This window comes from Saccostrea echinata, unplaced genomic scaffold (assembly GCF_033153115.1).
Source record: "Saccostrea echinata isolate AGI-Se365-2 ecotype Australia unplaced genomic scaffold, CSIRO_AGI_Sech_v1 ptg000025l, whole genome shotgun sequence".
In the NCBI taxonomy this organism is placed as follows: domain Eukaryota; kingdom Metazoa; phylum Mollusca; class Bivalvia; order Ostreida; family Ostreidae; genus Saccostrea; species Saccostrea echinata.
The window spans coordinates 21517067-21534086 of record NW_026889774.1 but is presented as its reverse complement, the minus strand read 5'-3'; the positions used below and the strand labels follow the sequence as shown (position 1 = coordinate 21534086).

The 17020-nt window shown below is 32.4% G+C and overlaps 1 protein-coding gene across 1 annotated transcript in view; it reads left to right on the top strand.

Moving 5' to 3' along the window:
- Positions 1 to 16205, top strand: part of LOC133192161 (neuronal calcium sensor 1-like) — a 29395-nt gene extending 13190 nt beyond the window's left edge. Inside the window, exons 4-7 of the mRNA XM_061328107.1 lie at positions 4502 to 4670; positions 12850 to 12938; positions 14199 to 14276; positions 14708 to 16205. Coding sequence (XP_061184091.1) covers positions 4502 to 4670; positions 12850 to 12938; positions 14199 to 14276; positions 14708 to 14821 — 450 coding nt within the window. The 3' untranslated portion in view covers positions 14822 to 16205. The remainder of the gene's footprint in view (positions 1 to 4501; positions 4671 to 12849; positions 12939 to 14198; positions 14277 to 14707) is intronic.
- The last annotated feature ends 815 nt before the right edge of the window (positions 16206 to 17020 follow it).

Below are 17020 nucleotides of genomic sequence, written 5' to 3'. Positions count from 1 at the left end.
TCTCGACGTCGTCAAAAATTCACACCTTTCACACCCATGTTTTGACTGCTTAATTAATTCTATAGACTGTGTTTGTAGGTGAATCAAAAGCCCCCTCGGCGTCTTTGAGACGTTAATTGCTTAATGTTCAGCTTGGGTAATATCACTGATAAATCTACACGATTCTGCTTAAATTTACAGGTGTTTATTTATGTCGAAACCTAACATAACTTTTGAAATTGAAAAAGATAACTAAATTACAAAGAATAATAAACATATTGAATAAATTCAAACTAAAGAATTAAACGATGTTCTAATATTTTGTAGTTAAAATGCATTCAACAGGAAATAATCCGATTAACGACACGATTAACCGAATCATCCGTAATTCATGCATCTGTAATATCACTACGTTAATTTAGATACACAAATCTCTTAAAAAATTAATATTAATGCACATTCTTCCTGAATGAAATAAGAAAAAAATAATTACGCATTTTATATGTTTTCGTATCTCGGATGTCGACTTTATCATGTTTATATGGTTCGGTTCGAAGTTTATAGAGCGCATTTCGTATCCTGTTCTGACAAAAAAGCAAGTAGCCAAGTAACACGCGAATGCTGGATGGAAAACTACAAAAATTCAGAACGATTTCGATAAAGAGAAAGAACAGGTTTTATAAATTAGATTTTTTAAAAATAACTTCTTAGAGGGATTGCTGAAATAAGTTGACCTACAGTCTATATTGAAGTCATGTACGTATAATAAGCTTATACACATGTATGTGTTTGGTTATGCAGTGAAATCTTGGACGTCAAGTCTCAACTCTGATATCTCGATACCTCGGATATCTCGACATTTTCCGATGGTCCCGTCGATGTCGAGATAACGAAGTTTACCTGTATTTGTTCAATATATTATAAATTGTTAGAACTTAGGCCCAGTTTTAAAATTTCCAAGTAAAGAGTGTGAAAATAAGAGGGTGTGACTTGGTCTGGCTAAATTACCACGATCTCGTTGATCATATGGGAATGTGAAATGCATTGATGTTACTTAATATAATGCTGTATAAAGTCTGTTAGTGTGGTCGTCGTTCTGTCCTGAGGCAATATTTAGTTGTTTTCCAATTTCTAGAGACTCTCCATGGTCACCCTTGGGAATTCAGACTTTTTGCATAATATGGCGTTTGGAGCAAAATCAAGTGGAATATTCATAAGCTATAATCCTTCAAAGGGCATTATTTCCTAATTACCGATAAAGCTCTAGAGAGGCCATTCCTAACTGCCAACTGATCAGCCTATAGCCGTTAAACCACATTTATAGCAAACGCCATATCAGCACACTAATATTGCGAATATGTCATAAGCAATTGATTTCCTTATCAAAATACGTCAGGTTCTCCTCTGTATCGGCAATGTGTGGCATGTTTGGTTACAACGCCGAAGAAAAGTACACTTTTATTAAAAAAAAAAAAAAAAAAAAAAGGACTGTTTGCCTCACAATCTATTATATATGATTTCTTACCATGATGAAGAATTTGAGAGGCCCTGATTTTCTGTTATTTTTTGATGCATATTTTAAGGACATAGGATAATCCAAAAAAAAATTGCTCCAAGAAATCTGCAAAACAGCTTGTGTAGGCTTATTGCTAAAACACATATTTATCAAGAAAATGCCCTATCAAACCAGTCTTTGGATATTTTTTTTTATTCTCCCAAGATCTATACTTTTCAAATCTATATTGAAATTTAATGAAAATACATAAAAAGATAAAAATCCCCCAAACAAATATATATTTACTTTAATTTTACCATGTATCAAATTAATTTGAACATCAAAAAGGGTTTAAACAAGTGGGAATCACCAAATTCCCACTTTCTCCGGATTTGAACCTATATTCAAATATTTGTACCTATCATCAAATAATTGAACCCATCTTCAAATGAATTGAAGATATGTCAGCACAGTTTAATTACAGATAGGTCGTAATGAACTAAAGATAGGTGTATTAATGATTATAGGTCTATCTTTAAATAATTGCATCTAGGTTTAAATGAATTAGATATACATGTAATTCCATTACAGATAGGTTTAATTGATTTATACCTATCTTTAAATCATTTGAAATAGGTACAATTGATTTAAAAATAGGCAAAAATAAAACATCCCCACAAATGATTAGAAAATAGATTTAAATCAAATTTAAACCTTGTTTCAATTCAGTCGCAGCTATCTTTAAATACTGTATGTGTATATAAATTAACGTTTTCAAAATTTAGCACTGTGACTTCCTATGCACAAGATGACGTCACCATAAATTAGCACCACAGATTTAGGGGTTGTGCTTTGTTTTAAGTTATGATGAAGCCCGCTTTTTTAATGTATACATACAGTAAATTATACTTATTTTTAATTCTTAGTATTTGTACTTATCTTCAGTTCTGTTATACCTATCTTCAAATCTGTTGTGCCTATCTCCAAACAAATTAAAGATAGGTATGATTAATTTAAACCTTTCTCCAATTCATATAGAGATAGGTACAGTTGATTTGAAGATAAGTACAAATATTTGAAGATAGGTAGAAATCAAATAATTGTACTGAACCTATCACCAAATTAAAATTGAAGATAGGTACAATTTAGTTAATTAAAAGATCTAAATTAATTAATGATATTTGTAAATAATTACACATACCTTGAAATAATTGAACATGAGTTCAAATAAATTACACCTATCTTTCATTGCATTGAAGATCCGTAACGGTAGCTCAGTCGGTAGGGCGCTCGCTCCGTGCTCGGAAGGTCGTGTGTTCGAATCACGGCCGCGACTGATCTAAGTCGATAAAAAATAAGTAGCAACTGTTCCTACGCCAAGCGCTCGGCACGTTGAAGTGAAAGTTTCGGGTCCTTCGGATGAGACCTTAAAAACCGAGGCCCCGTGTCACGGAAGGCGTTGACACGATAAAGAACCCTTTCTGCTCAATGGCCCTAAGTGCCGAGTAAAAGTCTAAATTTGAAGCCTTTCGCCGGTATATGGTGACGTATCTATATGAGTGAAAAATTCTCGAACGGGACATAAAACAACATGCAATCAATCAATCATTGCATTGAAGATAGGTTCAATTCAAGTACAGATGGATTCAATAGAATTTACCTACCTTTAACCAATTTGAATATAGGTACAATTGGTTGAAAGATAGCTGCAATTGAATTAAAGATAGGTGGAATTAAAACATCTCCACCAATTTTGATTTGAAGATAGGTATAAATCAATTATACCAGGTACAATTCAATTGCACCTATCTTTAAACTAATTATACCTATCTTCAATTCTTAGTATTTGTACCGATCTTCAATTTAATTATATCTATCTTCAAAACAATTGTTCCTATCTCTAAATGACTTTAAGATAGGTATAATTTAACAAAACCTATCTTTAATTCATTTGGATTTGGTGTTCCATATAAGTTTTGCAATAGTTTCATAAACTAATTTAATAAACGAAATGTATTTCATGGTCTTGTGCGTAATGTTCTTTGAAAAACAGACCGCGAGTAGAGAAATAAATTTCATTATGTATATCTTTTGAATGAGATGTAAATTCCTAAATGTCGTAAAAGTATGGTAGGAGAAAAAAGAATTTGACTTCTTTGATCTTTTGTGGTTTACAACAATTAATCCGACAGCGGATGATTTCAAAACACAAGAGTTCGCTTTTGTTTTCTTTTTCTTCTGTTGTAAATTTCTTTTAGAAATAAGTAGTTTTAAAAAGGAAAGCGTACACTTTTTTAGCCCTTTGACTGATCTCCAGAAAATTCGATGTAAATTTGTTTAACATGTGGTAGCCTTTCTGCTCTGAATTAGATTTATTTTTTTGTTATAATACTTGGATTTTCTTTTCATCAATCAATTAAGAGAGATACATTAGTAATTACGTAAACAATACTGGAATACTTACTATTATTACTTATATAAGTACACTCAAATTCGGAAAGCATAATGGATAACAGTTTACAAACGTATGATTTTGAAATGAAGGTTTGTTTTACACTCTATATGTGTATATGCTTAAAAATGCACGAGAAAAGGAAGATTATCGAGTACTAAGTATGTTTCATAACTGTATTCAAAGAAAGAAAGAAAAACTTTGAGCTCATTTTAAGCGATTTTTTCCGGATGAATTTTCATTTAGACAATGAAATCAAGAAACAAACTACTATTGGAATAAGTACAATTATGACAACAGTTCAACTGCTTGAGGTCCAGGAGTGAAGAAGATTTCTAAAGATAGCACTACTTTCTATGCTTTTAGCCTCACCCCTCAGACCCCAGCGGGGCGAGAACCATGAAATTCACAATTTTAGTTTCCCTTCACTCATAGATGTTCTATGCCAAAATTGGTTGGAATTGGTTCAGCGGTTCAGTATAATTTATCAAAATTAAATTATGCTTATTAATTGTTTGTAAAATATGAAAGGCATCATTTAATTGTTCTTTATAAAATTGCATTTATTTTTCCAGGGATTCACAAAAATCTACAAGCAGTTCTTCCCTTTCGGAGATCCAAGTAAATTTGCGTCGTTTGTATTCAATGTTTTTGATGAAAACAGGGACGGTTATATAGAATTCCACGAGTTTCTTACAGCCTTATCTGTTACTTCTAGGGGAAGTGTTCAAGAAAAACTTAAATGTAAGTGCTCTTTTTATTTTATTTTTTAAAATAAACTGCAATTTCAATCGTATGAGGATTGAAAAAATTTGTTGTTATAATAGGAAGTTTTCTTTACTTGAAAAAAAAATGATATCATTTTAAAGGGTTTTAAATTTGATGTTTTTCTTTTCCATTGCTACGTATACATGTAATCCTATTGGATCCACTCGTTATATTAAGGATCCTCAAAATCCATGGCCATCACTTGTATTTATGCATTCATGGCTGGCCTCCCCCCTCTCCTACCCCCTCCCGATACCGTGTGCCTGACAAGATGGTGAAGTTATGTGGCGAAAATCTGACTGTAAATGCTTTACTTGTATCACTTTTTCTAAAAAAATATTGTTCATTATGTATTTTTTTTTCAAACACGAAAAAGTACTTAATGAACTATTATTGCTCATTCTATTTGGAGTGGCATATGTGAAGAAAACAATGCAGATCATAACTGTCCGGCTTGATCTTCTCAAAGATATTGCCATTTTATGTACACTGCCAATGCGGTTAGTGTTTGTGTTCTTAATTGATATTTATTCATTAGCCTACATCCTCATTATCTCCCAGCAATCACCGTATGATAAAGGTTCTTTATGGTTTTCTTTATACATACAGTAGATTCTGTCTTATGGACGCCACAAACCGCAATGGCTGTCAATGTTGGCACCTATGGACAGTTATTTGACACAATGCCTAAGTTCCTGTCTGCTATAATATTGATATACATGGGAAGCTGTTGATATGAAAAATTATTTTTATGCTAAGCTAATAATCTGTTTGCAAATTTGTTCTATTAGCCTTGCTTTACTATATGGCATATCTATGGTAATGTCTTTAAGAAATGGAACCCCAGGAATAGGTTTTATGGCCTTTCCAGCTTCCACTGGAGATTGTAGACAAACTCTTGACATGACGAGTTTCTAGACAGACGCTAATAACAGATGCGCTGATGTGCATGTTCATGTCTGTGTTGGGCGTTCCTTGAGTTTCTTCCTCAAATTATATTATCAGTCAACTAACGTGAGAATTATTTATAAGATCAAATTTGAATTTTAACGCCCATTTATAAAACTCATCTTTCATAATGCAATAACAGAGAATTTATCTATTTTCCCCTCCCCTTTCACTTATCGAAAATTTTATCAAAGGAATAGTTGTATTAAAATAAAAAAAATGTGTAATGAAAGGAAAGAGCTGAATGATTTAAGGATCATCTAGAGACCTACTAATTCAAATCATCTGTCGATTTTTTTGATTCTTGGCTTTCAGGAAAATTTTTCGTAACATGCTATTGATAATATGTTATTTGATTCTGACAACTTATGATTAATTCGATATAAACTATATGTTCTTACTGAAAAATAAAGGCCTTTCATGTTTAAAGTATTCTTAATATGATATAATACATTGATTGATTGATTGTATGTTGTTTTACGTCCCATTCGAGAATTTTCACTCATATAGAGACGTCACCATATACCGGTGAAGGGCTTCAAAGTTTGACCTTTACTCGGCACTTAGGGCCATTGAGCAGTGAGGGATCTTTATCGTGCCAACGCCTGCTGTGACACGGTGCCTCGGTTTTTAAGGTCTCATCCGAAGAACCCGCAACTTTCAACAATATAATGTATTATTACATGATTGAATAATTGCTTATTCTCTGATTGGCTGAGATCCAACATTGTAGAAAAAATACTATGTTATGTTCACTTGCACGTGACATGATGACATATTTTTTTCAATTTGTTCTTCATTGGACCAAGAATAGGTCGGGAAATTCCAAAATGGTGAAATGGATCTGGAAAATTGTTTCACTTGCACCCGTCTTCCACTCTGGTGAACACATATAATCGGGGTGGGGGATGGGGTGGACAGGGAGCCTGTCCCCTCTCCATACTTTTTTTTCTGAATGTTAATTTTTATTAATTTTTAATATAATATGAAATGTTCATTTAAGTTATTCCTAACATTATTCACTGAGAGGCTGATTCCCCTGTTAATTGACCTTACCGTTCCCACTACACCCTCCTCCAAAAATTGGAGTTTGGAGAATTCTACTATTTTTTAAGGGGGGGGGGGTCACAGATTTTTTGAATTTTCCCCTTATAATGTCCACCCCCAACCCCCCGTAAAATCAATTTTACGCGCCTGACATTCATTTTTTTCTACATTGCACCTAAAATAGATTTTAAAATTCCGGATTAATACAGGAATTTACAAGTCATGTTTATTTTAACACCGCTTCTCTCATTGGGTTTGACTAGGACTTCAGCCAGTGTAAACAAGTAAGATGATATGGATTGCTTAATCAGTTTGTCATTATCAACTGAATCATATAATAAAACAATTATTGCTGGGGTTTTTTTTAAGTCAATACGATGATTTAGTCACCTTCGATGTACAATATTGTACTCCTCAGGTGGCTAAATCATCGAATTGACCTCAAAACAGCAATAATTGTATAATATGATGATATAATATAATTAATGTAATATAATTTAATTAATATAAAGTTTTATAATAATATGACTTCACTGAAATGACGATACTTCCATGGGTCATTGACAGCAATATACAATGTATCATATTTTGATATCATTTCGATCTTGTCCCCCGCTTGGCGGTTAGAGCGTCTGCTCTAGAGTCGCGGAGCAAGGAGCTGATCCTTACATCGCGGGATCAAATCTAGTGTGGGACGAGGAGACCGGTCCTTCGGATGAGACCGTATAAACCGAGGTCCCGTGTCGCAGTAGGTGTTGGCACGAAGAAGATCCCTCACTGCTCAATGGCCCTGAGTGCCGAGTATAGGTTTGAATTTGCAGTCCTCCACCAGCAAGTGGTGGCGTCTCCATATGAGTTCCAATTTCAACATTTTGGAGCCCGATGACGTAGACCTTTAAAGTAAATCTTTGATTTAAGAACATGATACGAAGTTTTGGGTCATGGGGATGCGCCTTAACTTTTTAAATCCATTATAGTCAAAAGTTCTAAAGCGTGGACAAAGTTAAACTTGAGATTGCAGACCTCAAGTTCATTGTTCAAAAATATAGTATGGACACTATTTGGTGATAATTAAAGACTTAGCCAAGGAATACGTGTCCACCTATTTTGGGGCATAATATACCCACTCAACCATTTCACAATTCAATGAATGCTTCCTGTGACACAGAAAATTACAGTTAAGACATACAGAGTTCAACTGGATTGTTTTCAACCACTTCAGTGAGAAAAAAATCATTAGTATTTGTATAGTTATATAAAATTTCACCCTAGGTAGATAACTAAATAACTGCACCTGTAGATCATATGAAATTATTTAACTCTGTTTTATATAAAAAGGTTGAATTGCCAGGGGTGTGTGTTTTATGCCCTCTTCACATATTTGTATTGTTGATAGATTTCTTTGAGATTGATCACTGTCCCCTATCTTCACCTTTCACGTTCCATTTACTATTGTGATTTATTTTATGTAGTGATCTGAATTATAGTTGAAAACAATAGCTATATGCTATTGAAAATGTCCTAGAAAAATCTACTGGTTAAAAGTTTTGAAGTAAACAATCATATGTAAAGGAGAAAGGCCGAAAACTGTCCATTCTGTGAGAGAAAGAACTAATCGAGGGCCGTAGGCCCGAGATTAGTTCTTTCTCTCACAGAATGGACAGATTGAGGCCTTTCTCCTACTTAAAACATGATTTCCTTTGTTTTGAAAATTAAATATAAAATGTACAAAATGACAGGTAGCAAACATACAATGGCAAGTTCATTGTTTACGGAATGGACAGTCACAGGTAAGCTAGGGATGCAGAGCAATTTGTTGAATAGCCATTGTGTTTCCAGATGCAAATAACAAAAGGTTTTTGTCTTAAGAATGGACAGTTACAGGTGGATTTTGTGGGATACTAGTATTTATACAAGTATGCGATGCTTCAAAATCAGTTTACAGTTTGCATTGTAAAGGCATACATGTTTTCCTGTAATGGAGAGAGTATATGACAGAATCAAAATCTTATAAACCAAAATATGCACAAAATTAGTGATATTTGGATCTGGAAACAGAAAAGGAAGAGTAAAAGAAATATTAGCCAAATTTTGACCCAAAAATGAACTTCGACGACAGATATAGATGATCAAATTCAAATCAAACCTGGAAATGTTTTATTTGAATTCTATTTTTGGGGATATATTAACTGCAGCAGTGTAATGGTGAGATGCATATTGTGTTCTGAGTGCTGGATTAGCCATGAGCCAATCTTCGACCTGAAATGTTTTTCAAATCAAATCGGGAAATGTTTCATTTTTATTTATTTTCTACCGAAATATTAATTGCAGCAGTGTAGTGTTCATAGTGCAAACTGTTTCCTGGGTGGAGGATTTAATACTAGACGTACTTCTATCTGAAAATGAATTCTCCCCGAGGGAATGATTTTTCCGAAATTTAAATCAAATGTGAATTCGAAATTGTGTCATTTGAATTCAAGTTTTGTGAAAATTAAGTTTTGGGTATTGAAATAATGTGCATCATTCATGGATTTAAAAGAGTAAAATCGAGCGGATGCTGTGTAGACATTGTGTTCTGGAATAACTTTGGTCTCCGCGTTCTTTTTGTTATTTACATGTAAATTAAAAAGTATTTAGTATATTTGTTTTTGTTTCCCTCTTGAACACATTCCAAAGTTTAACTGTAACTCTCCATTCTCTTTGTTTTAACTGTCCATTCTTTTTGAAAAAAACTGTCCATTCTTAAAAGAATGGACAGTTTTCCAAAAAGAATGGACACTTACAGGTAACTTAATGGATTGTTTGAGGAGTTAGCTCAACATTAAGCTATAGAATGGACAATACAAACAAAAGGTTTACGTCACAATCATGTTTTAATGAATGTGAAACCAGAGGACAGAGGGTACCAAAACAAAATATTAATATTTATTATGTAGGTATTGTATTTCTGTTCAAAAACAAATATAAACTAGATACTGTTCTAACGGGACTAATACACACAGTCCGGACTTTAAAGATCTTTTGTCTGTCATACTCCAAAATTGGAGTAGAAACTTAAGAAATGTTTCCAAATGATGAAATATAAAGCCAATGGTACAAGACTTTAGAGCGGTTCTTTATGTGAAAGTATGTCAGCAGATTTTAATTTTCATTTCAAAAGGGAAAGAGGAAAAACCCTGTCAAAATTAAAATGCTAAATTACTATAAATTTAACGAAACATAATACATGTAGTATGCATCACGCTGAGATCAATTTTAGATTCGAATTCATTGTTTAGTTTTCTCTTTTTCTCCGTGTGTGATATGCACTGAGTTGTCCCCATTATCCCTGTCAGCTTTGCCAGGTTTCCAAATAAACATTCCAAAGATATCTTCGACAAATTACGGATGCTCAATCACAGAGCCTATAATGAGTAGATATGGGTCTTTATGGATAAATCTCTTTTTTGTTGCCAAAATGCAGAATTTCCCACTAGATCCATTCCGGAAGTCAAATACAATCTAGCACGTACATTCAGGAGGTATATAATTGACTTATCCGCTCATTAAGTTAAAAGAAATCAGAACTGACATTCTTTGTCTAGGTTTGTACGTCATCATCTTTAAATTGCCTGGAAAGAGCACAGGCAAAACATCCTTTATTTTTTTCTGCAACAGATAGACTTTGTAATCATTGATAATCTTCTAACAATTTCTTTATCGTTGGACATAGCATATTTATTTTTTTTAATGATTATTATGAGTTCGAGCGTAAAACCCTCTTTAAATGTTGCAAAATGTTTGACCCATGGTCGAAGGTTTACAGAGTTTAGGCTGCAGGGTCGGACTAAGTTGGTTTAACATTGTAAAAGCACTATATCTGTAAAACACAAGATGTGTTTGTGAAACACTGATGCCCCCGTATGGCAACTTATAGCAAAGGTTAAACTTTCTCAAATGCAATTCAAATATGTTTGTACCCAAAATAAGGTCTTGTCTCGAAGAATAAACTTGTGAAATATGAAAGCCCTAGCACCAACCACTGAATATATATGGAAAAGGTTAAAGTTTTTTTAAAAGTATGTCAAATATCAAGGTCAAGGTCAAATGGTCAAATTAATTGTGCCCAAGGAAAGGCCTTCTCCCAAGAAATACACATGTGAAGTATGAAAGCCGAAGCACCACTCGTTCAAAAGTTATGATCAAGGTTAAAGTTTTCTAAAAGTAGGTCAAACTCCAAGGTCAAGGTCAAAGGGTCAAAGTTGTTGGTATCCAAAGGAAGGTCTTGTCACAAGGATTACATATGTGAAATATGAAAGCTCTAGCAACAACCATTCAAAAGATATGGCTAAGGTTATAGTTTTTCAAAAGTAGGTCAAACTCCTAGGTCAAGTCCAAAAGGTCAAAGTTGTTGGTATCCAAAGGATGGTCTTGTCACAAGGATTACACTTGTGAAGTATGAAAGCCCTAGCACCAATTCTTCAAAAGTTATGGCCAAGATTAAAGTCTGGTAAAATTTTGCAAAACTAGGTCGAACTCCAAGGTCAAGGTCAAAAGGTAAAATATGGTGGCGCCAAAAGAAAGGTCTTGTCACAAGGAATACACTTGTGAAATATGAAATCCATAGCTCCAACCAATCAAAAGTTATGGGCAAGGTTAAAGTTTTTGCGGACAAACAGACAGACAGACGGGCGGACAGGGCAAAAACTATATACCCCCGAATCTTCGATAAAGGGACATAAAAAATCACTCCTGAGTATTTGAATTGCAATTATATGATTATAATGAGCAATGAGCTGTCCATAAAAGTTTTGAAATTGATGAAGCCTGTGTTCCTGGTTCAGGTTTAAAATTAAGACACAGCAAATTTGGTATTAATAAATGTAAATGTTATTTCAATACATGTACATGTATATGACCAACTTTGTCCCAACTGGTGCCTAAACCTTTGGCGTGGGGACAACTATAATTTATCTGTTTTTGAAGAGTGGTAATTTGATTTTTACAATTATGGAAAAAGTTTAGTTTTTAATTGTTCTTGAGTAGAAATGAAAATTTTCAAAGATGTAGCGTATTTTCAATTTATGACTTACTAAGCCTCACCCTGGAGCCTGAACCCTGAACCCAGAGGCTATGAATTTCCCAACTTTGGCAGAGTTAACTATAAACATGCCAGCAGTTTAATGACTATTTGGTCTTTAATACTTAAGATGGTTTTTGAAAACTGCATTAATTTTTATGATTTTGACCCCACCCTTAGCGTCCCCGAGGGAAGCAGAGACGCTAAAATTCACAGTTGTTGTTTCCCTTTACCCATACATGCTATATACCAAAATTAGTTGAAATGGGTTCACTTATTCCAGAGCAGAAGCTAAAAAAAATTTAAAATGTTAACGGCGCACGTTGAACGACGGATGAATTACGGATCATATTACGTCTTTTTATCTCGTTATCACGATTTTCTTAAGTCATAGTTTTTAGCTCTATTGAGTCGTAATATCGACTTTCTTAAGTCGTAATAAGGACTTTTTATCTCGTTATTATGAGTTTCTTGAGTCATGATAAAGGCTTTTTATCTCATTATAATTACGATTTTCTCAAGTCTTAATAACGACTTTTTATCTCGTTTCCAGGCTTTCGTAGAATTAATTGTCACTGGAAGGAAATTAGTCATAAAGCAATACAGGGTACTTATATGTAAAACACATGTACATATAGTGTATCATTAGATATTTAGAGAGAATGTCACTACTTCACGATATTCAGATGACCGTAAAGGTCAAGTGGTCTTTTTTGTCTGTCTCTCACAAGTATATTGGAAATCTTTTATTTACCCATGAGAAAAACTGTATGTCACATTGTTTTTAGGCAACGAAAGAGTAAATTTGGTGATTTTCACCATCGAATGTGTTTCACGTGAATTTGGTACATTATAAATCTAATTTATTTATAGTTTTTTTTTAAACTTAAAATTCATGAGAAATTAAAGTGAAAATTCAAATATGATTGTTTGCATGTGTGTGTTCCTTAAGATATATCATTAGTAAGACTATATATCTTCAGGAATTTATGAATTTCTTGAAGTCTTTGTTGCTTCATTCAAAATCTTGTTGACACGTCTCTTTGTCAGTCAGACGTAACCTGTGAAGCATAAAGTTAACTAGCGTGTTTCTTATTTCAGGGGCTTTCAAACTTTATGATTTAGATAATGATGGGTACATCACACGGCAAGAACTCCTCGATATAGTAGACGCTATATATAAGATGGTGGTAAGTACACTTGCACTTACACGAAGCCAAAAGAAATTACTACTGGAAAATTGTGTCTTATTGAATTTTTATTGAACATAAACATGATACACATGCGTTTAAATCCATACTCAAAGAGAATGTACAATCATGCTTATTTAGTACCAACAACGTATAAATACCATTTGAATTGAGAAGTAAAGAAACTTTTTGGACCTCGATTTAATGAAACAATGTGTAAATTTAATTATAACAAATGAAAGTTCATATATTATGTTATTTGTTATGAAAATGAATTTTAAACGCAACAAATACAATTAAGAAGATAATTGAAAACGTAGCATTTATATTTATGAAGAAATTATAAAATGAATAAGTTTCCTTATTTCATTATTATCAACGAAAACGACATATTGAAAGTGTATCAAGATACATGTGATAAACGTATTTTGAAATATTGTTATAAAAAGCTGATATTTTAACTACAAAAGAAAAAAAAATCTTATTACAGTGCCACAAGGACATTGTATGAAAAAAGTTTTATGGACTTAAAAAGTTCAAAACAATATTGTAATCATCATTGAATTTCAAATCATCTTTTGCCTCTTTTTAGAACCCAGTTTCTTTACATATAGTACAAAACAAAAACACCAATTTAGATGGTATTGCAATTTCATGTAGTTTAATTAATTGCAATTGACATAGTAAAAAAATTTAAGAACTCAAACTCAAGAAACAGAAGTCTAAAAATATTTTTGTATTTGAACTCTAGCAATATATTATTTTGAATTCACATATTAATAGCCGTACATTACGTAATGATAATAAATTCATAACGATCATTGAGATGGATTTAATGCCTGAAATATTATACGGATCAAATCGGAATTGAATTTCTACTTATTAATAGACTACATATGAACAGGGTTTAATCAAAGATAAAGCAAAACCATTTTCGTGATATATATATAATTAGATAAAAAAAAAAATAGCGAAAGATAATCAATCAGATTCGTTTACATTAACTGTAAAGTAAATAATGTATGTTGTTATAGGTGAATTAATGTTTATACATATTATCTGCTTTATTTAGAATCATATTCTGCTTGAAATAAGCAGCTTTCGACACCAAATGCTAAATGCCACAAAAATTGTAATGTTCTATCTGCACATGTACATATTTTGATTGGCCACCGTAGTGAATACTGTCATGAATTGCCGCTATTTGAGTGGATTGCTCTTCTATTTCTTTGTATCTTGTCAATGCCTCTATTTTTTTAGGGAAGTATGGTTAACCTTCCAGAAGAAGAAAACACACCGGAGAAAAGAGTAAATAAAATTTTTGACATTATGGATAAGGTGAGTACTGGATAATGTTCTAACAAGAGAAATAACTCAGTATTTTGTTGTATTAATTATAGATATTTTATAAATACTTCAATGTTTGCAAAATATCTCTAGATATAATACAGACTATACATACATGATGATGCATTTCAAGTTTTTTTTTTCTCCAGTACATATACTTGATATATACATGAACTAAATACTTTTTTTTACCTTTTGCAAATGCTTATGATAGAATACTAGTATCATTTAATTTAATCTTCTAGTCTTATCAATCCTTTTTTAAATTCCATTTTTGTACTTGTCATTCATTTTTATCTCTGCATAATATTTTTTTTTACTTATTTGAATATTTTTGATAGCAGACTCTGTAATAAATTTACATTCATGTCATTGCTTCACATTTATTGCTCCAAGGTAAATAATACTTCACTTAATTACAGAATCGAGATGATAAGCTCACCTTTGAGGAATTCTTAGAAGGCTCAAAGAAAGATCCCACCATCATCCAGGCCTTAACACTTTATGATATGGCACAACCTCAAGGTCAAGGTTAAATTCCATGGTGTAACATCATCTGTTAAAACAAAGACTATATGAAATTCTAAGGAACATTGAAGACATTCGTAATTTACACAACAACGAATGCAACACATATGTTTCATTTTATTTATATTCCTATATTTTTTATTCCAATCCAAAAATATCCATGACAAAACAATCAAGTCATTCTTATACATGTACACGTGTATCAACCGATGCCAGTCCTTTACTTACCCGCATTTAAAGGTAATTTTATTTCATTCCAGAATTTTCACTTGCAATGCAAAAAAGTAAATAGCAGTCTTATTCAAGAAACAGGAAATAAACGCGTTTAATTTGAATGTACCAAAAAAAAACCTTTACAAAAGTAATACTTAATCTTTTTCTGATGTGTTGTTAACTTTATGAATACATTAGACTGAAACCTACGTTCACAAATGATTGTTTTTCAGAGAATTGGTTTCTGTGTATTTTTCTTTATGCCTTGAAGTCCATCTCATTAGTTTCAAATAGTTATACGGCTTGAAAAGATGTACAATGAAGCAAACATCATTTTATTTTTATTTTTCTGTAAAAAAATATTCCAAAAGTAATGCAAATACATGTATCTTTGCACTGCACCAGGTGTGAATGTAGATTCAGTATATCATTCTTTGGTAAACCATAGAGGAATATACATTTATATGTGAAGCTCTTTTCGAGTAAATTGCAGAAATTTCGTAGAACAAATTGAACTTTTCATAACTTTTTTGATCATTTAGCCATCAACGTTGTTAATAAGCCTGTATAGAACTCTCTGAACAAATATATGAATTGCAAAGGTTGCACTGGCTTTTTTGTAGCTTTATTCAAGCCTAAATTCTTTTGCTTAAATTTTAGAATAAAAAGTACCTAAATGAGTATTTCTTTAAATTAAATACAATTAAACTTGGATGTAAAATTCTTTTTTCTCTTGTAGTAATGCTTACATTTTTCAAATACACTGTATTCAGTGAGCGAATTGCGTTTGCAGAATGAAACATTTTTTATTAAAGATATATTTAAAGTGTTAACTTATGATAAAGAAATAATTGCAATAGATAACGAGAAACGTATTGGCTGTGTCATTTCATGATAAAGGACCCAGTTTTACCAAATTCAAACTCACCGTAACTGAACGAGGATTGTTTTATAAAACCAGTGAAGTTTTGTACAATGTTAAGCAATAATTATACCCTTATGCAAGATACAGTATTTACATTGTTTGTTGTATGCATTTTACTTTAGTTACTGGTGTTGATGAAAACCTATCATTTCAATCATGTATATCATGATGATAGTACTAACTTCATGGAATACAATATGACATGTGATGAAATTTTAATATTATTTTGTAAAATAAATCCTCTCCAGATTTTATATCCGTATGTCAGTGTTGAATGCATGTGTAAAATATGGCGTAGATTGATTGTATGTTGTTTAATGTCCCATTCGAGAATTTTTCACTCATATAGATATGACGTAGAAGCAAATTGAGAGAATTGTGGTCTTCCGATTTCGGAATCTTATTGGTTGAGGTGCAGTTATAACTGTCTGTCCTATCTTGTCTGTCCATCGTACAAAAAAAGTTAAAATAAATTTTTGACTTGATAAACGTTACAGCCAATGTAAGAGTTTCTGAAAACTACATCAAACCTCAAGGTCAAGGTTACGAGGTCAAAAATCATAAAACATTCGAACAGGTCTTCTTAAAGGTAATGCACATGTAAATTATGAAAGTCTTGTTTCTTCAGATGGAAAAGCTATGGTCAAGGTTATATTTCGAGAAGTAGGTCAAAGGTCAAATCATGAGGTCAAAAGTCATGTTGTATTCTGAAAGGTCTTGTGACAGATACTGCATGAGTGAAAAATGAAAGCCTTGTAATTCCTCATTCAAAAGCTATTACCAATGTTATACATATAAGTCAAGGTAATGAGGTAAAAATTCATGGTACATTTGGAAAGATCTGGTCACAGGTAATGCATATGCGAAATTTGAAGGCCATTATGTATCTTCTCTTTTTCAAAAGTTATTACCAATGCTAATATTTTTAAAAAGTAGGTCAAACTTTAAGGTCATAGTAGATTAAAAAAAGTCTTAAGCCCTACGTTTCTCTCATTCAAAAGTTATGACCATTATTAATGTTTTTTGTGATGGACGAAAAGACAGAAAAACAAATAAGATTTAATGTTTC